The sequence below is a fragment of the Scyliorhinus torazame genome, chromosome 16 (genome assembly GCF_047496885.1).
Source record: "Scyliorhinus torazame isolate Kashiwa2021f chromosome 16, sScyTor2.1, whole genome shotgun sequence".
NCBI lineage: Eukaryota > Metazoa > Chordata > Chondrichthyes > Carcharhiniformes > Scyliorhinidae > Scyliorhinus > Scyliorhinus torazame.
In genome coordinates, this window is record NC_092722.1 from 38,667,693 (window position 1) to 38,691,466 (window position 23,774).

Genomic DNA, 23,774 nt, shown 5'->3' on the forward strand with positions numbered 1-23,774 from the left:
GTGGAGTTTGCACATTCTCCCCGTGTTTGCGTGAGTTTGGCCCCCACAACCCAAAAATGTGCAGGCTAGGTGGATTGGCCATGCTGAATTGCCCCTTAATTGGAAAAAATGAATTGGATACTCTAAATTTATTTTTTAAAAGATTCCCTCGTTGACTGTGAGACATTGTGATGGACATCATGAAAGGTGTCGAATAAAAGGATCTAGTTGGATATGCAGACAGGATTAGATGCAGCAGGGTGGGAGGAAGATCACATCGAGAATAAACTCTGCCATAGGCCTCCTTCTGTGTGGTAAGTTCTTCATTTCTTTTTCTGACGTTCTTCCCAATAGTTGAGATGAATGTGCAGTTACAAACAGCTGGGTCTCACAATGTCCGCTTTTGTTCTCCTCTCTTTCACACTACCTCTCATGCCTTGTTTACTCCTTAAATCTTGTTACACTCTGAACGTGTGCCGATGTCCCAGCTAGTCACACACGTGTTTCCTCTCACTCTGGCCTGTAACAACACACAGCCTGGCTGCGAGCCCAGGAGAAAGCTGGGGGCCGGCCAAACCTGTTTCACGTTATTCCGAAGTACACTCGATGGACTGCGGACAGTTGGGTAAAAACTGAGAATTGTTAGTGTATGTGTGTGTGTGTGCGCCACTCTATAACGTCCCATTCAGTACAATGGCCGTGGTAATTTGAGATAACCTGAACAGCACCCACCACTGGGTGCTGGTTTAGCACAGGGCTAAATAGCTGGCTTTGAAAGCAGACCAATGCAGGTCAGCAGCACGGTTCAATTCCCGTACCAGCCTCCCCGAAAAGGCGCCGGAATGTGGCGACTAAGGGCTTTTCACAGTAACTTCATTTGAAGCTTACTTGTGACAATAAGCGATTTTCATTTCATTTCATTTTTTTTTTTCCACAGCGAGCTTCCAGTGTCTGCTTCCTCGTTAGCTGCATGTCAGAGTTCCTCGCCAGACGCGTCTTTACAAATGCAAACCTCACCCACATATAAAAAAACACTGCCGGGGTGGAATCAAAGTTCCCCCTAATTATTTTGTTGCTTTGTCCATGGTCTGTTCATTTCGATGCAGGATGCCTTTGAAAAACGGCTGTGCACACAAAGCCTCTGAAATGGGACAGCTTGTGAGTGGCCTCTGCGCCATGGCTTCCGGCAGTTGCTGCAGATCCGCAACCAAGAGGGAATGTTGGATGGGATGTGAGACAACAGAGCAAGAAAGGGAGCAGCTGAGTGAGGAAGATGGGGAGAGTAAGAGATAAGGGGATTGGGAATGTAAAGGAGGCTGACTTAAACAAGGAAGTGAGGAATGAGAAGGGAACAAAAGGATGGCCGAGCAACACAGAGGGCAGAGTGTAATTCCACTGGAGTACGCGTCACCTTCCTGACTTCCCAAAATTAATTCAGGGGTGGGAAGGTTTGAGGATGGCCTTCCCACCCAGGGGCCAATTAAAACTCTGAAGTGAGGGCAGCACAGTGGTGTAGCGGTTAGCCCTGCTGCCTCACGGCGCCGAGGTCCCAGGTTCGATCCCGGTTCTGGGTCACTGTCCGGGTGCAGTTTACACATTCTCCCTGTGTTTGCGTGGGTTTCGCCCCCACACCCCAAAGATGTGAAGGGTAGGTGAATTGGCCATGCTGAATTGCCACTTAATTGGTAAAAATGAATTGGGTACTCTAAATATTTTTTTTAAACCTCTTAAGTTGCTAATTAAGGGCCATTTAAGGGCCTCATCCCATCATGGCTGGTATTCTATTAGAGGTGGAGTGGTCATACAGTGTGGAGGTTGCCCCGTAAAAGCTGGCTTGAGGTAGGTGGAGCGAGGGAACCTTCCTGATTGCACCCTGTAGCCCATGGAAGGCCCCCTGGTGATAAGAGCTGCCCCCCTCAGAAAGCCCCCGCCCTACTCCCACAAAAAAGAAACCATTGCCCCCCACGTAGGAGCCTACCTGACTGGCTCTGGAGTGCCCTTACTGTCGTGATGTGCATCAATGTAAATACATGCAGGCTAGCTAGACACTAGAGGGAGCACCAGAAACATCACACACACACTCGACCAATAGATCAGTTAGATAGGACACGACCAATGGACATTCACGATACACACAGAGGTGACACAACCACAGGAGGGCATTACACCAACCCATATAAAAGGACACCACACACATGATCAGCCTCTTTCCAGTGGAGACAGTCAGTGAGTAGAGACACTGGGTTGATTCAATATTACACCCACCACGTGGATTGCAGCAACTGGTTAGTCAGTCTGGGTAGCTATAGTAGGATTAGCAGTATTGTCGAACCCGAGTAATAGAAGTGTAAATAGTTTAATAAACGTGTTGAAGTTATCTCCACGTCTGAACCGTCCTTTGTCAAGTGCACCACAAGGAAGCAGCTGATGTTACACCTAGAACATAACAAATCACTTACCTCCACTCTTTCGTGGCTGCTGGTCCTGTCCAACCGCAATCCCAGCTGTGGCCTTCGCTCCTAGTGGCGCTGCTGGGACTGAAGATCTGCCAGCTCTCTGCTTGACCAGCAGATCTTGGAAGTGGGATCTCTGCCGTTGAATGAACAGAAGGCCGGATGGCAGGCAGATAATTGCCTGAAGTATATAGAATTTGGCTGCGACAGGGCTGCCCTTGGATTTCTGGTCCTCCACCATTGCAGTGACTGTTAATTTCATCCCAGTTAATGCAGCCATTCCACATTAGACTTTAGAAACATTGTGTGGGTGGCCTTCGGGGAAATTCACAACAGAAACCAACAAACATTATAGCAAGAATGGACACAGATATCTTCCAGACCTGGGAAAGAAAGATGGGGCTTGCATTTATATAGCACCTTTCCCAACCTCGTGAAATTCCAAAGCCATTGAATTACATTGAAGTGTGGGTATTGAGGTAATTTCAGAGAATATAGCCAGTTCATGCACAGCAAGCTCCCACAAACAACAATAAGATAAATGACCAGCTAATCTATTTCAGGTGTTGCTTGAGGGATGAATGTTGGCTGGGACACTGGGGACACCTCCACTTTTCTTCGAACAATGCGATGGGATCTTTTATATTCAGTGGCAGAGCTGTTTAACATATTATCCGAAAGACAGAGCATCTGCCAATGCAGCACTCCCTCAGTACTGCCCTGCAGTATGTCAGCCTCAATTATGTACTGGGTTGTACTTGAGTGCACAACCTTTTGATTCGGAGGTGAAAGTGTTGCCACTGAGCCAAGGTAATTGATACAACATGCCCAGTCCGATCAAGGATTGCCACAAGTGAGCAAAATGGTTCAAATCTAAATTTCCCTTAAGGCAAACAAGATACTGGGAGAGTTTCAAAACTTCCAATCCTTCAGTATTTGTAACATACGCTGTTCTCATTATTGCTACAATTTCGCAATTTGCTACAATGCACTACCCTGAAATTGCTTGCTAATTTTCAGTATCAGTGCGAGGGTACCTTATAAGCATTAGCTAGGTGGGTGTGAGTGCCACTACTGGTGCTTCTCTGCCATGTGCCTGCCCTGTGCCCACACGTTGCCCAAGTGTCTGACCCCTAGCATTTGGTCCCTTGAGCAAGGGGCCCATCTGGTACAATGTTAGGTAAAAGTCTTTGGGGCAATTGTCTGGTCTGAGAGCCTCCTCACCACTGGTTCTACTTTGTCTCTTATTGGCCTTGTAAAGGGTTGATGGAAGTTCTGTCTATTACTAGTCGCTGCGGAAACTCCCGGGAACCATTTTTGTGGGGATTACTCTGGCGGTACAATTGGGAGACTGGTGGAAACTCCGCTGAATGGAAGGTCCATGTTGTTTACAAGACAAAGTTACACCTATTTTGATATTTTTTTAGTGTGTGCAGTAATCACCAAGCCAGGCATTAGCTTCTGCAGTGGCTAAATGGAGGTCTCTGCTGAACTTTATCAGGGGGCATTCTTCAGTGATGTGAGTCAGTGATTGGGGTCCACTATAGCTGCAACTATAGCTGCAGTCCGGGTTTCCCACAAGGTCCCACTTGTGCCGATTTGCTGCACAAAGTCCTTGGCCAGTGCGGAAACGGTTGAGGAATGCCCAATGTTGGTGTGACTGCTTGAAGCTAGGTGCGCGTCTGTGATCAAGTGGTTTTGAATGGTGGTGCGTTGCTTCTATTCCTGCTGCCATAGTGCCTCAGCTATTATTCCTTGGCACGGTGGTCTTACCAATACAGGTTGGTGTGATGAGAGGCGAGAACAGATGGATTGGTACGGTCCTTGTGTAGCGGCAGGATTGGGTCGATGTAAACCTTCTCCAGGAGCTTTCTTGTTGCAATCTCGCTCATTGTGTGAGGGGACAGAATGTTGCTCAGGACTGGGTGCCAGGGACGTTGAGTTGGTCGGAAGATACCCCAGATGATCCGCATTGTTGTGTTAAGCTGGGGATCTGCGAGACTGGTGTGGGATGTGTAGTACCATACTGGTGCACAGTACTCTGCAGTCAGAGAGACAATGGCAAAAGCTGGGGTGCTAAAGATTTAAACATCGGCACCCCATAAAGTGGCAGCAAGTTTGTTGAGGTGGTTGTTTTGTGTTTTGATCTTTGCTGCTGTCTTTCTCAGATGCTTTTTGTATGTCAACATTCAGTCAAGGGTAACGCCAAGATAAACGGGATGTTGTTGTGATTCAGTCCCTTGCCATTCAAGGAGATGTTGACATCCCTCTGCCATTGCACTGGCATTGTGGAGGTGGAATATACTTGAGACTGTTCTGTTGCTATCTGTAGTGGCCACCTGTGCTGATGACTGCACAGTGTTTCTGGCACAATGTCCCATCTTTGGAGATTCCCTTATTTCCCTGTTTTTCTGTGCTATCTTCAATCTCTTCTCCCCTCCTGAACGCAGCTGGACTTGAGGCACAGAGAAGTAAGCGGTGGGGGGGGGGCGGATTTACAGTTGATAGTTTCTTTTCTACCGGTATGACTGACGTGATTCGCACATAAAGCAAGGGCGAGTGAAGTGAGGTGCGTGCTGATTGCTCACAACATTGACTGTGAGAGCCGTGCACTCCCTCTGTGTCCAAAGTGTAAATATCTATTTTGTTTTTACTATTTGAAGTTGATGATTGTTACTCCATAAATAATATAAAAACTATATAAATAGTATTGTATAAAGAAGATAGCATTTTCTATAACTGTTATGAAATATTCAGTGTGTATTAAATATATTTAATCTTATTCATGGGGTCATGGTTAGTGAACAAGTCTGATTTCAATCTTGCGGCCCACTGAGATGAAGGAGGGTCACTCATGAGGCCTACTCACTAGCCTAGGTTACCCATCACTAGCATATATGACAATCACCTGGGTCAGGTATCAGAGGTGGACTGTGCAGTGGGCCTGCACCCCACTCTTCTAAGAGGGAGGGGGAAAATCAAACAAAGTTAATGGGAGCAGGCGTTGTTGGGGTATCAGGTGTGTTCTGCACAGAGTGAGAGAGCAGGCCCCTCGAAGAATCCCATACCTGGGAAACCGCCATCTAATTTACTTCCAACCTTCGGGCAGCACGGTGGCGCAGTGGTTAGCACTGCTGTCTCACAGCGCCAAGGTCCCAGGTTCAATCCCAGCTCTGGGTCACTGTCCGTGTGGAGTTTCACCCCACACAACACAAAGATGGATTGGCCACGCTAAATTGCTCCGTAATTGGAAAAAATGAATTGGGTACTCTAAATTTTTTTTTAAAATAATAATTTACTTCCAACCTGTGAATGGACCCTGAGTATGACTGAAGCTGAGAGTTGAATTGTCTTTTGGCAGGAGCGTCTGGAGGCAGCACGTCAGGCTGTTAGCGAGACAAAGAAACAGAACACTTCACTGTCTGACAGGGTCCAGATCCTCCAAAATGAACAGCAGGACAGGGAGCATCAGCACGTGGAGCTGGAATGTCAACTCCGCAAACATCAGGAGGTGAGAGCTTTGAACTCTAATTTGCTACTTTCCTTTACAGTGTTGAATTTTGTACAGTATTAATACAAGTACAGATACACATGTACTATATTAGCAATATATTATTCATGCGCAATGAGATTGCAGAGTTGAGGCCAGAAGGATCTGGGTATCCTGCGACATGAATCATAAAACGTTACCATGCAGGCACGGTGACACAGTGGTTAGCACTGCTGCCTCACGGCGCCAGGGACCCGGGTTCAATTCCAGCCTTGGGTCACTGTCTGTGTGGAATTTCCACTTTCGTCCCATGTCTCCTCCGGGTGCTCCGGTTTCCTCCCACAGTCCAAAGATGTGCAGGTTTGGTGGATTGGACACGCTAAATTGTCCCTGAGAGTCCAGGCATGTGTAGGTTAGGTGGGGCTACGGGGCTAGGGTGGGGGAGTGGGATTTGCTAAAATGTGTTGTGGGCTGGGTTTACATCGCAAAGTCTTGCGTGATCGCGGGGTCTCCCGGTTTCTATCAGTGCTGCGGTGCACTGCTTCCCGGGCACAGCGTGGCCGTTGGATCACGCCCATTGTCTTCATTGGGGATTAAACATTGCCTGCCGTTCTCCATCCTGCCTTCAGATGTTGCACCAGCGTCAGGAAGGTGACGAGCTGGCATTGCGGAGTGTTCAGAAACTGCAGGAGGAGAAACATCTTCTCCAGGAGCGGCTGACTGTCCTGCAACGCGCCATCGCTCAGCTGGAGAACGAGAAGCGCGAGCTGGAGCGGTCATCAATCCGCCTGGAGAAGGATAAAAGCGCCCTGAAAAAGACGCTGGACAAGGTGGGTCTGAAATAATGGGGCTTTGAAACACAATCAGAACCTGCCCCGATAAAGCAGCGGGTGACAAGTGATATCGGGGTGGAAATGTATCCGAGGTGCGCGGGTAATGTTTCTTTTAAATTGAGAAACCAAAGGCCACAGTGCAGGAGACGCCAAAGTTGAGGAAGGTAGGAGAGGTGATCAGAACGCCGGGGCAAAAAGAGTTGGGTTTTGAACGCCTGAAAGTTGTTGGAAGGAAGAAGGGATTCAGAGATCCATTATTTGTCTTCCTTCTTGGGCTTTTGGTATTTTCATGTTTCTAAATGTCCTAGTGCAGAACTCGAACTCTGTTGGTTTACGCCCCCGTGCTGTATTCACATTCATGCCATCTCTACGATCACCTAGTTCCACCTCCATTAACATCACTTGAGTTTATTAGACTGATATCCCAAATCTGGCTACAAAGAAGACACTGAAACTAGGATGCTTTGGTGGAGGCTGTTTATTGCAGAGCCGACTTCTCCAGTCTTAATATAATCTCCTCCAGTGCTGGCTAGTGCTTCTTTATATACACACCCGAGTATAATGAATTAAAACCCAACTCCTGTTCACCTTATTACCTTCAACCACTCGGTATTTAACATCCAACAACAGAACTGAGTAGATACTGACAAGAGTTCACCTTGTCTCATCTCATTTGATGCTGAGACCCTCATTCATGATTTTGTTATTTCTAGACTCAACGGGCTGGATTTCCATGGAGTCAGAGAGACTTTGTGGAGGGGTGAAAAGGGCAGCTGGGACCTGATTCCAGGATTCCTGACCCCCATTCCCAGGGTTTTTGGTTATCAGGAGTGCCTTTGAAGTTGCAGGCGGGCTTGGGTCACTATCCTGCACTCTTGACCTGGCTGGCTCCATTGTGGGGATAGGCATATCCTAATCCTCTGCAATTTGCATGCTGTTGGGCCAGCCTTTGAAAAAGTCATGGTTTACGGCACCTCAGTGGTGTCATGAACCATAGTCTGCATGAAGGAACCTTTTGAAAGATAAGATCATATGGTCTTTCCCATGCCCCACATGCCAAGGTATGCATCCACCACCCCATGATGCCCTCATGTGACCCATGCCAAGGTATAGAACTCTTATCCCCATTCACACACGGTACACTGTGTAGAACCAATGTATCAATCATCTAGATCCTTTGAAGTGCCAATAGCAGAAACTGTAAGCACATGAAACCACTTTATCATGTGTAAGTAAACAGTGTGAAATTGACAGAAGAGATCAGAGCTGTTAATCAAGCATTGCCTTCCCTTGGATTCAGGTGGTTCAATATTCTAATGGATGCCTGGCCTCTCAGCCAAGAATGCACAATGAGGCTTTTAAACAGCTGACCTTGGCACCGGCTGCCTCTGAACTCTTTCCCAGGCTGACTCGCCCAACTGGAGCCCACACCAGTATCCCCCCCCCCCCCCCCCCCCCCCCCCCCCCGCACAACAGTGAAAATTCTGCCTTGCCTGACACTTTGCCCTGAAGTGGGAGAATATTTCCATCTTCTGCTGTCCGCCTCGAGAATGAAAATCCAGTACAACTATTCCAATGCTCTCCTGGCTGGTCCCCCACATTATGCCCGCCATAAAATTGAGGTCACACAGTTGCCCATGTCCTAACCCTCAACAAGTCCCATTCCCCTATCACACATGTGCTTACTGACCTCCACTGGTTCCCAGTCAAGCAACGTTTTGATTTTAAAATTCTCATCCATTTTCAATTCCCTCATGGCCTTGCTCCTGCCTATCTCTCTAATCTCCTCTAACCCCACAACTCTCCGAGATATCTGTGCTTCTCTAATTCTGACCTCTTTTTCAATCAATGTTGCTCCACCATTAGTGGCCGTGCCTTCCGTTGCCGAGGTCCCAAATTCTTTATTTTTAAATTTAGAGTACACAATTTTTCCAATTAAGGGGCAATTTAGCATGGCCAATCCACCTACCCTGCACATCATTGGGTTGTGGGGGTGAAACCTACGCAGACATGAGGAGAATGTGCAAACTCCACACGGACAGTGACCCATGGCCGGGATTCGAACCCGGTCCTCAGCACCGCAGTCCAGTGCTATCCACTGCGCCACATGCCGCCCTCCCTGCAGCTTTCTGCTTCTCTCCCTCGCTTGCCTCCTTTAAGGTATTCTCAAAATCTTCCTCTTTCACAAAGCTTTCTGTCATCTGACCTAATAACCTCCTTATGTGGTTCGGTGTCATACTTTGTTCTGTAATACTCCTTGTGAAGCACCTTAGGACATTACGTTGTGTTAAAGGTGCTATGTAAATACAGCATCTTTGTTGTTGTTGTTGTGCTGCACTTTCAGCAGTGCTGGCCTTACAGATGGAGCAAGCCCTGACTTGCTGCTCCTGTGGTTTACGCGGTTGTGAAAGATTCCACTTCTGATATACAGAACAACATTCTTCCCACAACAAACATCAAAACAGATTTTCTGGTCATTCCTCTTTCTTGCTCGTGGGATTTTGCAGGCACTGAATAGCTGCCCTTTCCCCCGATGGAGCAAAAGTCCTGGTACTGTGATTAATAGTATGACGTGCTTTGCGACATTTTCTTGACACAAGAAGGTGCTATTTGAACTGGGCATTTTCCCTTTAAATCTTTTTCACAATTCAAGCCAGCCAGCCTACAAACAATAAGACTGATCTGCTCAGCTCAGCTGTACATATGGGGCCTTGGCAATAGCAATGTGTGTTTTAATTGGTTTCAGCCTGGTGTTCATAGAATCATGGAATAATAGAGTACAGACGGAGGCCGTACAGCCCATTATACTATCCCAACTCCCCTACTCTTTCCCCATAGCACTGTACGGGCAGCACGGTAGCACAGTGGTTAGCACTGCTGCTTCACAGCTCCAGGGACCCAGGTTCAATTCCCAGCTTGGGTCACTGTCTGTGCGGAGTCTGCACGTTCTCCCCGTGCCTGCGTGGGTTCCCTCGGGGCGCTACGGTTTCCTCACACAAGTCCCGAAAGACGTGCCCTGTTAGGTGAATTGGACATTCTGAATTCTCCCTCCGTGTACCCGAACAGGTGCCGGAGTGTGGCGACTAGGGGATTTTCACAGTAACGTCTTTGTAGTGCTAATGAAAACTTACTTGTGACGCTAATAAAGATTATTGTTATTAGTAAATATTTTCCCTTGCAAGCATTTATGCAATTGTCCAATGTTGCTTACTACTCAATGTGCTTCCATCAATGCTTTCCAGATTTCCAGATCAGAACAACTTGCCGTGTAAAATGAGGGTTCCTCATGTTGCCTCCTGTTTTTGATCACGTGTTGCGACACATCATGTTTTCAGCCATAATATCTCATCCCATTGTTTGTAGGTAGAGCGTGAGAGACTGCGGTCGGAGGAGGATAGCATGCGCATGTCTGCAGAGAAAGGCCGCCTGGATCGTTCACTCACAACAGTGGAACAGGAGCTTGTGGAAGCTCAGAGACAGACCCAGCAACTGCAGGTAGGAACCAACAGGTAGAAGCCAAGTATGTGGAGCAGGGGATCACATTGGCATGGCTAAAGACCAGAGCCAGCATCTCAACAGTGTACGACAGTACAGGAAAAAAAAACCAGCATCTACTACCTATGTCGGAATCTGAAGTGCACCTTTAATTAGGAGCACTCAGTTACCATGTCCTATTAAGCTTCACCTTGAGGAATTGATGGGTAAGGGAGTGGTGCCAGAAATAAATCTTTGTCATTCTCACAGGTCCATATACACCACTGTCAACACATATTTGATTTTTGCTGGTGTTTCCCTGGTCCAATTTCTCCCCCTTCCATTCTGGAAGGCATTGCATCATTTTGAGATTTGGTTCCAAACCTGCTGGTTACTATCGGCAACCGTTCCCTCCCCGATCAAAAACTTCCCCTAAATTGCCGTTCTTCATTCTGTGCCCAGACTGAGGAGAGCTTCATGTCTAAACATAACCTGACACTCGCACGTTTTACATCAGTAATCACTGGATCGTGAATGGGGCGGTGGATTCCTGACTTTAAAAAAAAAAAATTTTTAGAGTACCCAACTATTTTTTTCCAATCAAGGGGCAATTTAGTGTGGTCAATCCACCTACCCTGCACATCTTTGGGTTGTGGGGGTGAAACCCACGCAGGCACCGGGAGAATGTGCAAACTTTACACGGACAGTGACCCGGGGCCGGGATCGAACCCGGGACCTCGGCGTGTGCGAGGCAGCAGTGCTAACCACTGTGCCATCGTGCTGCCGCGTCTGATCCTGACTCCCTATCCCAGGGAGTGATGCAGTGAGGGGGGGACCTCGCTGATCTGTGACTCCCTATCCCAGGGAATGATGCAGAGAGGGGGGAAATCCTGGCCGATCTATGGCTCCCTATCCCAGAGGATGATGAAGCCTGGTTAGCCGCCTTCAGTCCTTCATGTGTAACCCAGTAAACAATCCTGATGTGGTAACTTAAAGTTAATAATGACCTAGGGATCTGTCCCACTGGTCAGTACATCCACACTGTAGCTTTGGATTTGCACATTTTAAAACAACACTGGAAACCTGCTGGAGTCAGCAGGGTGAAGCCACTGACAGTGTTGGAGTGAATGTTTAATGGTCTGAATGTCTGAAAGAGTACGGGGATTGTTACTTGTTTCCAAGAGTTCCTGGGGAGGTGAATTTTCATTCACTTGAGCCTCTAAGGAAGTTGTGTCTGGAGTCGGAGTCTCTCGAGAGCTGGGCTGGGACTCTGCCAAGTGGGGAAGTGAGGTACGAACATTATTTCATCCAGATGTGGTAATAATTCAGTCAATGCCATTGTAACTGGGTTCAACCGCAATAGTAACTCTAACCTCAATCCTCAAAGCCCATAAATTATATGATTGATGACAAAATGTGCAGCTTTGAAATTCAAACTGAAGCCTCCTGTGCAAAGTAAGTAATGACTGGATCACAGTTAATTTAAATGGATTCCTCCACTGAGCCAGACGGTTCTCAGAATGAGGTTCCTGTGCTTTGTTATGGTAGCTGTCTGCCTCGCCCATTTGGGCTCTCACCGATCTTGCATCTCAATGTAATCCATCCACCAGACTCCATGTACTTTACCGGTTATTTAACGTCGACTCAAGCCCAGTCGTCATACTGGCCGTTGACTGGCTCGTCAACCTAGATTGTGACAGCTGGATTCAGTTTGTTGCTCCGAGTTCCCGACCGTTTTCACCGACTCCAAATTCAGGAGCTCCGGCTCCAGGACCGTGAGGCTACTTCTTGCTGATTTGCAAATTCTGTCAGAAAAGACAATGGCCTGGATCCCTGGATCTTCCACCAGCTGGCACTATTCCCCTCAGCGCAATGTGCCCAAATTGGCTAATCCGGTGCAAAGGATGGTGGAATTTTAAGCGTATGTTGAGTTCCCACAATCGTTTGTGCTCGTCTTTGTTTTTTTAAATCTCGCTAGAAACTGGCCCGGCCCACAATTCCAAAGATGTGCAGTTTAGGTAGCTTGGCCATGTTGATTTTCCCCTTAGTGCCCAAGGGTTAGGTGGGGTTATGGGAATAGGACGGGGGAGTGGGCTCAGGTTAGGGTGCTCTTTCAGAGGGTCGAATGGCCTCATTCTGCACTGTAGGGATTCTATGCTTCGTCTTTTCTACGATCCTGAGTGGTGGTGACAAGGCATAGGATGGGGTGCAGCCAAAAACGCCTTGACGGAATTAGGGAGAGGGAAAGCTGTGTTGGTGATTGAGAGTCCAGGTTCAGCACAACCTCAGCAAAAGCAGACCATTATTGTCACAACTGTTTTAGGTGGACACGTCTCACTGAGGGCAGCGAACCGAACGCTGTACAGAAGCAAAATGCTGCGGGTTTGGGGAAATCTGAAATAAGTCAGAAAATGCTGGAAAAACTCAGCAGATCTGGCAGCATCTGTGGAGAGAGAAACAGTATTGACGTTTTGAGTCTGTATGATTCTTCAGAGCTAAAGAGAGGGAGAAATATGATTTTTACTGTTAAGAGGGCTCGCAAAAGGTGGCGCAAAATAGAAAGTCAGGGATAGGTGGGAGCTAAGGAGAAGTTTTTTAAAAATGCCATGGAACACAAGACAAAAGGAGTGTTAATGTTGGTATTAAATACTAAAGAAGGTGCTTATAGTGGCACAAAGGTAAGATAAGAGAATGTTTTAAGAGCAGAACAATGGGCAGCGATCCGAAAGCAAAAGTTAAGACCAATGACCGATGATCCTGTTGGGGGGGGAGGGCTTAGCAGGTGATCCAAAGAGTTGGATTTTAAAAAGGATCAAGATGAAGAAGGGAAGTTGTCTGAAGTTGTTGAACTCAATGTTAAACCCAGAAGGCTGTGGGCAGCAGGGTGGCGCAGTGGGTAGCACTGCGGCCTCACGGCGCCGAGGTCCCAGGTTCGATCCAGGCTCTGGGTCACTGTCCGTGTGGAGTTTGCACATTCTCCCCGTGTTTGCGTGGGTTTCACCCTAACAACCCAAAAGATGTGCAGGGTAGGTGGATTGGCCACGCTAATTTGCTCTTTAATTTGGAAAATGAATTGGGTACTCTAAATTTATAATTTAAAAAACCCAGAAGGCTGTAAAATGGCTACTCCTCCGGTTTGCATTGGGCTACACAGAAAGATTGCAGCAGGCCAAGCACAGGCACATGGGCAAGATGGTGATTGAAATGATAAGTGACAGAAGGTCGGGGTCATGCTTGCGAACAGAACGAAGATGTTCCGTAAAATGATCACCCGGCCTGTGTTCAGCTCTCCAATGTAGAGGCGACAGTATAGGGAGCAGCGAATACAGTGGACCAGATTGAAGGAGGTGCAAGTGACTTCACCTGAAAGGAGTGTTTGAGGCCTTAGACGGTATGGGGGGAGAGACTAAAAGGGCAAGTGTTACATCTTTTGCGATTGCATGGGGAGGAGTGGACCAGGGTGTCACAAAGGGAACGCTCACTACAGAATGCTGTGGGAGGTGAAGGTAAGATGTGTTTGGTGGTGACATCATGCTGGAGTTGGCTAAAATGGTTAGATTGGACATAACCAGTTCTCCACTGACAAGAGCAGTTCCTCTCAGCTCTGTCGGCCGTGACATTACTCATGAGGGTCCACACATTCCATGTGCCAATGGTGACCAGTGTCACCTTTATCTTTTTTTGAGATTGACATACGGCCGCATTGACGGGACCCCTACTAACTGTGGTCTGTTGGCCAGGGAGGTGAAGCAGACTACATTTAGGCACCTTTTCTAGCCCCTTCCTGACAGTGGGGAGGTGAGTATTGTGAGAAAATGGCTGTTCACTCGCTCCGGCGACTGCCGAGTTCCACCCGCTTCCTTCCAGTGAAAAAGGGCCCTGTGTGCAGCTCCCAGTGAATCCACACCTACTGCTGTGTCACTCACCCATTGCTGCACACAGATCGATGATGGCTAACAGATGATAGAAAGAAGATGAACCTGACTTTCGTGTGAGTTGGATGATAAGTGAGGGAGAATTGTGCATCGTCGGCCTCACCCTCTTGTCCTGACCGATCTTGGTCCAGTGGCAAGATAGGTCGAGGTGGCCTGAAATAGATCCAGATGCACAGGGTGACCAGGGCATCTTCTGAGTTTTGTCGAGCTCTTGTATATTCCACATGATGCTGACCCACCTTCAAGACCATTAGAATTTAGATTAGTCTCAATCCACCCAGGACTACCGGAATCAGTCTTCACCTGTCAGGGTAGACAAATCCTTTCATCACTAGGGGCCCCAATGATTACCCTATCTGGTTTGACAGGCTGTGGAAACAGTTCACCAGGTTAAGGCTGCCGACGCTTGCAAATGACTACTTGGAACCACAGGTGAGATCTGGGTGTAGGTGAGAACCAATACAGGATGAGTCACTCCAAAGAGTGCGGCCAGAGAGATGTGCTAGGCCTCCTGGTCAGAGAATAAGCTACCGGGGAAGGGTTTGTGAGATGGGCCTTGCAAATGGGTTTAAGAGAAGACTGCCCATGTTTCTGTTGAGAATCGAGATTAAGCGTTATAACGAGAGGTGTGGTTAATCTGTAAAATAAGGGGTTGGTCTTGTTGGGCACGTTGGCTTTTAAGGAGAAAATGGTCGCAGTGATGTGCTGATGAATGGAAGGTCTGAGTGTCTGTCAGTGGTGGCCTGTGAAGGTCTGATTGGCAAATATGTTAAAATATTATATAGTCAGTTTTTCTTTTTCCACTCTCTGCTGATCGTTGAAGATGGATTTACAGATTATTAGGAAGAAGATTTTATGTAGCCTGGTAAGTGTGACTGCCATGTTTGGAACAGACTCTGTCTTGACACACAGTGCCAATGTCTCAAACATGGCTTCTCTTTGTGCTGAGGTTCTTGTCATGCCAGCAGGGTGTTAGGTAAGGGCCAAACCCGTAACCGATGTCGCCGAGAAGGACAAGGGCAGCAAACGCATGGAAACACCACAACCTGCAAGTTCCCCTCCAAGTCACAATCCACGGTGTCTTGCAAATCTGATGCCATTCCTTCAACATCACTGGATCGGAAACTCCCTCGCTAAGTACATAGGGCGTCGAGGAACCAGGTTCGATCCCGGCCCTCCGTGTGGAGTTTGCACATTCTTTGTGTGTCTGCGTGGGTCTTAACCCCACAACCCAAAGATGTGCTTGTTAGGTGGATTGGCCACACTCAATTGCCCCTTAATTGGAAAAGAAAACAAATTGAGTACTCCAAAATGAGAAATAGATGCCTTCCTTGACAACATTGTATGAGTGAATTAAAAAAAAGAGAAAACTCTCATTCCTGATGCCCAAAAGTCAAGCTTGTGTGGATGTATGTATGGGTGTTCCTGGATTCTGCCCATTTCATTCGAGTCACAGCTTAAAGAATTTGAAGGTTCAGTCATAGAGGAGCCACAAATACACAAGTCATATTCAAAACAGTTTCAGTATCATTGAAATATTCCTCCAAAATATGGTCATCTTTATGTGGCCAGTGATGCCCCCATTAAACTGTTGTTGTCCGACCTGTTTATTTTGATGCGCAGTACCTTCACATGGTTTTGCGCAGACGTGCATGCACTAAGTCTTAAAGGGGTCAGCTTGGGTGCAGCCTGCACGGCGCCTTCCAAGTTGCTTGGTCACTCGCACACATCTAATTTACAGGGGGAATCGGTATCCAGGGCATATCTCTGCCTTGCATCCCCTCCCAATGTCTAGCCAGTGTGACCCTCACTGCATCCTTTTTTAAAATTCTTTGATGGAATGTGGGCATCGTTGGGTAAGGCCCTGAATTGCCCTTGAACTGAGCTTGGATTATTGCCCGGCCATTTCAGAGGGGACTTGAGAATCCACCACATTGCTGGGGGTCCAGAGTCGCATGTAGGCCAGACCAGGTAAGGCTGGCAGTTTTCCTTCCCTAATTGCCAAGAGTGAACCGGTTGGAATTTTAAAATAGTTTCATGGCCACTATTACCGAGACTAGCTTTCAATTCCAGATGTTATTAACTGAATTTAAATTCCACCAGCTGCCATAGTGGGATTTGAACTTGTGTCTCCAGAGAATTAGACTCGGGGGCCCCTGGATTACTGGTCCACTGACATAACCACTATGCCACCATCCTCCCATTAGAGCCCCAGGTGTACCTTGGCTGACCATGCACCAGAATTCAACATGCAGACAGTCCTCACCTACTCCATCTCTGACATGACGGACCTCCGAAGGAGTCTCTCTTACCTTTCACAAAGTCAAAAGAAAAAGCCTGCTTTTCCAGGCAGAAGCAAGATGAGGGAATAATCCAAGGAAAGTAAAATGACCAAGTTCAGGTCTGTGCTGGGAACCCTCTAGCTGGGCTTTTGACAAATCATTTTCAAACCTCTTGTGGTAGATGATGGCATGACAGCAGAACCAGCACCCAAGATCATGCTTCATCATTCGATGCCTGCTGCTGCTTCGAGCCGACCTCGATCAGTGAATTTAGACAGAATTATAATCTGCTAGACACCAGCCTGTCTAGTACCCAGCTCCATTAGTACCCAGCCTTTTTGCTAGTCATCTTGTCAGTGGTCCGCACAATTTATAACATGAACTTTTCCAGTAAATGTTTGACCTTGTGTGAGAAATTGTACCCCTTTGATTCTGAGTGGCGAGGGTGATGCGGGTCAAAGGTTAAAGAAGTGTTTCTGTCGTGTGGTGGTGTGGGCCAAATTACCGCCCAAGGGCACAGCACCTCGTGGAACAAGCGACAGCTTTTCATCCTCTTCACTCTCCATCCACCCTGAGCTTAGCCATGGAGAGAGCCCAGAGGGTCGATCATAGACAGTGATGAATCGACTCCGGAGCCACTTAAAAGCCGAAAGATAAATAATGACAGGGTTGTGATTTTCATGTTATTCTGAGAGCTGAGAATGGAGTGTTGTACAGTTCTGTATGGTTCTCCCAGTTCTGCCACAGGTCAGCAATGGCTCTGCAGAAAACCTTTTCCTGTGTTTTGCACATGATCTGACTTTGAGCTGGAACTTGTCGCATAAACTGTAATAGTTGATGGTCTTTGGCGAGAGCAGATCTTTGCCCCCTTTTCCCCTGATGAATTCTCTTCCCCCACCTTCCCTGACTCCTGCTGTTCCCTCTTCAGGCTCAGCTTTCGGACATAGAGCAGTCTCACTCCCAAAGCCTGATCGAAGCTGCTGCCCGCCACCGACAGGAGCTCCAGAAAGAAACGGAACGACTGCGTATGGTTCAGTCGCAGACCGAGAGGACGCTGGAAGCACGGGAACGGGCTCATCGCCAGCGTGTGAAAGGACTTGAGGAACAGGTAAAAAAATCAGGTTTTCTCTCCTTCCTTGAAAGTAACAAACTGACTGGAGTCTCATTCAATGGGAGCCATCACCCTCTGCTTTCTCAGTCAAGTAGCCATTTTCCAAGCAATTGACCTGTTAGTAGATCACAGGCAAGCCTGGTCCTAGCCACATTCTTCACTCACGCTCACCAGGAGCTATTGTATAGGACCAGAAAGAGCAGGAATCAGACCAGGGTAGAGACTGGTGGTTATACATTGCTTGGTACCACACCGTGCAGTACATTATCTTTGTGAGTGAATACTTCTGCCGCTTAAGGCAGCCACTCTGTAAACAGCTGTGTTGGCCTTGGGATGAGCCTGATTTCCATCTGTAGTGCAATCTATTGCATCAATTTCTGTCCGTATGGCTAATGTACAACCTCAGGACAGCGTCCATCAGGAATGTGTATTCTGTCAGGGTACTGTATTACAGTGGGCACCTCTACCACCTCTGATAGAATACCACATCAATACAATGTACCATCTCGATACAACATTGTACCATTTTGGGATAGTATACTGTGAGAATGGTTCCAGGGATGAGGGACTCGGAGGGATAGATTGGAGGAGTTGGGCCTGTTCTCCTGAGAGAAGAGATGGGTTGAGAGGAGTTTTGATAGGAATGTTCAAGATCATGAGGCAACTGGACAGAGTAGATGGGGAGAAACTATTCCCGCTCGTGAAAGGATTGAGAACGCGAGGGCACAGATTTAAAGTGAAATTAGGAGGAACATTGTGAAGCGGCGATTGGTTAGCATCTGCAATGCAGTGCCTGTGAGTGTGGTGGAGGCAGATTCAATGGCGGCTTACAACAGTGACTTGGATAATTGTCTGAAGAGAAAACAATTTATGGGGCTCGGTGGAGAAAGGCAGAGCTGGCACCGGGACGATGGATCGAATGGCCTCTGTCTGCTGTATCCATTCTATGATCTCTGTGTGGCGTGCTGCATCAGGGTGGTGTACCACCTCAAAGGGTAATGGACGGCAACCCCATCTGGATTTGTTTAGTCAACATTGCTGGTTGCGTGTATGTAAATAAACCTGCTTCACAATTGTGATGAATTTTACCCTGGATAATTAACAATTAAATTCTCTATTTAAATTTGAGGAATAGACCTCTCTCAAGTTTTCACGTCCGGCTGTTTTTATAGGAGCCTGTTTATTTCTGGCAGAAATTCGAAATACTCGAGCCTAGGGAGGGCTAGATTGATAACGAGTCGAATGTACAGACTAGAACATTCTGTCCCACATTGTGGAAGTGTTAAATGTTTCCAGAATCTTCTGAAAGGGGGTGGGAGTGCGTGATTTACCCAGATCGGTAGGAATTAATACATTGTTTAAAAGCGAGGCTTTTGCCACATGGGAGGGAGAATGATTGTTGGCAGGAGTTGGTGGGGCAAATCCCATTCACCCAGGTGCATTTTATCTCAGCCAGTATCCTGCATGAGATGAATTCAGGTCCAGTTCCCTCGGGCTGTTGGGGCTTGAATCTGCATCTGGCTCCGCTTGGTATTCTGTCCTGTGGTTTTACTCCGTCTTTGTTTGTTATGTGCTGCAGGTTTCGACACTGAAGGACCAACTGCAGCAGGAACTCCGGAGACGCCAACCTCAGTATTCCCACTCCATCCTCTCTGGAAACTAATTCCATTGCTGGCACTTGGGCAGCGTCTATGTGGCAGAGTATCAGCCTTCATTCCCTTGTAAAACAGTGATCAGCCACAACAGGCACAGAACCTCTAATGACAGCAGAATCATAGGACACCCTTTACTCACCCCCCCACCAGCAGCATCTGGTCCAAATCATCACCGCAACAACCAAATCCAATGTTAGGAGGAATCTCCCAGCAGAGACTCTGACATTGTTACAGGACAGGCATCATGTTCTATTCCTATCTTTCTCCAGTGTTTGGGTTCCAGATGCAGGTTTTCGCAGCTTCTATAAGGTCTGTGTGGATGAGTTGCCAATGCGTCTGGGGAAATGGTCAGCGTAATATGCCTTTGACAGCTCTAGAGAGAATCTGGGCCAATCTAATCTATTTGAAATAAGCATAGGGATACTTTTTAGGTATCCCCCTCTTCCTATTTTAATAACAAAAATGGCAACAAACTTAAAATATTTTAATCGATTCTCAGCCTCGAGAGGGTTAGACCGCCGATCGGAGATGGTTAAACTCCTGAACATTGGTCCCAAAAGGTTAAATTTCCCATGCCTCTGAAGCACAGGTCTGTGAGGGTTAAATCTCTCTCCTTCTTGCCTCAAAGCTGCGAGGACACGGGTTCGGCCCCGGCCCTGGGTCACTGTCTGTGTAGAGTCTGCACATTCTCCCCGTGTCTGACAACGCAAAGATATGCAGGGTAGGTGGATTGGCCATGCTAAATTGCCCCTTAATTGGATTTTAAAAAAATAATCCTTCTCCGAGCGGTTGTCTAAATGAGTTAGAGAACCTCCTGAGGTGCCAACCTCAACCATAGATTCTGCTCCTTTCCACATCTAATTGTGTTAGCTGCAAACGGCTTACCTCTCTCAATCCTTCTTATGTTCTGTTCATCATTGACTGTGGGTATCAGCTTTTCCATGTGATTTGAGAGCACTGGCACCTGGCCTCCGAGAACAGACCCGTACATGTTCAGCCCCAATCACCACTTTTGTGCCCTGGCTCACCACTTTTTCACATCCACAGCCTGTTGCACCAGGCTTGGCTTGCTGACTTTCCACCTTTGCCAATCTGTCAGCATTTTATAATGGGAGGCTCTGACTGGCTAAGCGTATCAGGTGATAGATGTAAAGAAAGATTCCATTGACGGTACAGATCGTGCTGACACAAAACAGAAAATCCTCATGTCCGACCAAGTCATAGGGATCAGAAGGTGGGATCATTTGTGGGGTCAGTTTGCGCACGGGTGCTGTAATGAACACCATGGTAACTGCCCTATTCTAGTCTGTGGAGGTGTAAAACAGCCACTGCATCTGGATTTTTAAAACATCTCTTCACTGTGGGGACTCTCACTGTGGAGCCGATAGTAGTTACTGAGGTTTTCAAAGTATTTTCATCAACTGCAAGGCAAACATCACAACAGGGAACCCCGACCTCATTCTCTGCCACTGATCTGTTTGGACTGGCAACAGGAGCCAATCTTAATAAACTCGCCTGAGGCTAAACTGTTGGAACTGCTGTGTGCTACCGATGAATCAGCTTGTTTTCTTTTCCTGGTCCACGTTGCCAGGACTCCACACTGGGTATCGGAGGGAGAGTCCGTGGCACCAATGAATCCGCATCAAAGAAGGAAAGAAAGAACGACTTGCATTTCCAAGTCGGGTCCTCCCAAAGCATTGTACAGCCAATGTATCTTTGAAATAGAGTCACCAATGTAATGTAGGTAACAGGACAGACTGTTTGCACACAGCAAGGTCCCACACACAGCAAGGTGGCAATGGCCACGTCATTTTTGGGCAAGGGTTGAAGGTTGGTCCAGGTAGCGGGGGGGGGAAAGCCCCTGGTACCGGGACCAACTAGTGTCATGGGATCAAGATGGAGGAAAATTGATACAAATGCTTAAAATATCTTTTTTGGGGGTTTTCTTTTTTTTAAATAATTCGCTGTTACCTAGTTTTTTTTCCTCATGTTTTCCAGTAGCTTAGTGCGGTTGGATTCGGCATCAACATTAAAAGTTGAACAAGAAAACCAATTGTTTCTTGTTCCTTGTGCATTTTACAATTTGCAGCAAAATGTAAACTTCCGCTAATGAGAACACAACATGTGATGGGGGATAGGAAGAGGAAGATTTTGGTTCTGTTTTGTGCTTTTCTCTCATTTTGCTTTGCCATTTTATTCTGACAGTGTCCCTGGAATATGCAATGTTGGCCTCTCCGCCAGCATTGACTATTTCTTTGAGTGATCATGTAGATTGTGTTTGTATTTTGAGTATAGGTTACCGTGGTGCTACACTAAGTGAATGCTGGGGAAACCTGGCTCCAGATTAGCAGAACACAGGCCCAGGAGATCGATTTTTATCTAAGAAATGAAGGGATTTTTTAAAATCAAAAAATTGCGACAGGATTTTGTTGACAGGTCAAACTGCATTCACAAGCAGCCAGTGTTTTTACCTGTGCAATATTAGAGCTTCCCATGAGACCTCCGTGGGTAAAAATGGTAGTGAGCCATTCAGACTTGAAGGCCTCAGGTTTGTTCCTCACTTGTGATGAGTTGTATGATCTCAGCCAGGTGCTAATTGGGTCCTTGGGCGAGGGAGGCTCTGCTCCTCTGACAGTCCGTTAGTCATTTTCCCAAATGGCTTTTCATATGAATGAGGAGGGAGGAGGACATCATAACTGAACCTTATTCTGGCTCAAATCCACACAAGTGCACATGAGGTGGCAGGAGCTGGTGGTAAGTGGTCAGGAGCAGGAAGCCTGGCTGCTTTCACTCGCCACTTCCCCAACTAAGATGAGTCAACTCAGACCCATGTTCTAATGTGGCACCCACATGGACTTTGTGGCACAGTATGACACTGGCACACAAGGAGTCGCTGTACAATCAGAGACTCTGACAGTAGCACAGAAGTGCTCACCCAGGTTCAACTAGATATTTGTGATGAATTTGGTCTGAGAATAAATTGCCCATTATTCAAAACTCATTCTTCTATAATTACCGAGGATTTATTGTAGCAGCTTCTCTTGGAATGTCTATCCACGAAGCAAATTTACTCTAAAGTATTGCAATAACCAGTAGTTGACGAGACCAAACACTGATTGTTTGAGGCAGCTAATGTTCACCCCCTTGCATGCGTGTGGATGTATTTTTGCAAGTCCGTGTTTAGACCAGTTCTCCAGAAGTGAACTATTAACCAGCACTGAATTTTGAGATGCTGTACATTTAAGATTACTGTGTTTGTGAAATGAATGTGAAACGCTGGATTCTAAATACACCAGCCCCAATTGTTTGACGTTACCTTTGATATGCTGTAGATAGTGAAACGTAGACACTTTATCAGAGCTTACTGGAGCGAATTGTCTCAAACAGCTCCATTCTTCATCTGCCTGGATGAATAGATTTTCAAACGTAGCTAGAGTATCATAATTTTTTTAAGCATCACTTTATCTGAAAATAGATTTAAAATCACAGGAGATCTAGTGTTCATAATCTAAAGAGGAAATCGATACAAATGCTTAAAATATCTATTTTTTTGGCGTGTTCTTTTTTAAAAATAATTCGCTGTTTCCTAGTTTTTTTTTCCTGATGTTTTCCAGTAGCTTAGTGCGGTTGGATTCGGCATCAACATTAAAAGTTGAACAAGAAAGCCAATTGTTTCTGGTTTCTTGTGCAGAGGGATGCACAAGATGTGTTGCATCTACCGTCTTGTAAACTGGTGACTTTCCCCCGTGTGTGACCAATGCCCCCCCCCCCCCCCCCAAATGTACTGGACCATCCCTGATGGGCAGAATGCATCATAGATGTCTGTCAGTCAGACCAATACTAAGCTGAATCCAGACTGGTGGTGTCAGCCCTGAAGGACAGAAGCATGCGGTGCCATATCCTTGCGAGGACGTTGGGACTATCGTTTTCAGAGAGGGATGATCACCTTGAAACAACGTTGTCGCCGAAACCCACCAAGGGCCAACTGCAGGCAGTCCCAGCAACTCGCGCACCTTCGCATGTTTACTTTTCAATCATGCAGCAGATCTTTTGCCAAACAAGAGAGACTGCAGAAAACCAACACCCGGCTCCAGCCCTGTTGTTCCAAAACCTGTGCTGCACCTGTGATGTCCTTGTGCTGATTTTGAGTGCATTAGGTGGCTACTGTTGTAGGTGTCTTATTGCTTTAACCACCGTCCCATCCCTTGAGTCCATTAACTAACCTGTTCTTATCACACTTCAGGAGTAAATTGGGCGCCACAGATAATGATGGGCACTTTGCTTTGGGAATTGTGTTAGATGGTACAGAAAATAAACAGTGAACATTCAATTCTCCTGTATGCTTTGAGGATTTTTTGTTGTTGTTGCTTTCATTCATTCTTGGTAGCAGTCCAGTTCCTACAGAAATTATATGTTGCACTGCATATTGAAACTTTAATTTGAAACCCAAGTTTGATTACAGTAGAACTCGCCTAAAGCTTTCCCAAACTTTTAACCGATGTGACCCCCATTTTAAGGCTCCAGACTACTTATGACCCCCCCCCCCCCCCCCACACCCAAGT

At 46.9% G+C, this 23,774-nt stretch overlaps 1 protein-coding gene across 5 annotated transcripts in view; it reads left to right on the forward strand.

Moving 5' to 3' along the window:
• Positions 1-23,542, forward strand: part of LOC140392749 (uncharacterized) — a 156,459-nt gene extending 132,917 nt beyond the window's left edge. For all 5 annotated transcript variants that reach the window (XM_072478330.1, XM_072478325.1, XM_072478331.1 and 2 more), the window contains 5 exons: positions 5,794-5,943; positions 6,552-6,752; positions 10,119-10,250; positions 17,375-17,554; positions 19,137-23,542. In XM_072478330.1, coding sequence (XP_072334431.1) covers positions 5,794-5,943; positions 6,552-6,752; positions 10,119-10,250; positions 17,375-17,554; positions 19,137-19,220 — 747 coding nt within the window. In that variant the 3' untranslated portion in view covers positions 19,221-23,542. The remainder of the gene's footprint in view (positions 1-5,793; positions 5,944-6,551; positions 6,753-10,118; positions 10,251-17,374; positions 17,555-19,136) is intronic.
• The last annotated feature ends 232 nt before the right edge of the window (positions 23,543-23,774 follow it).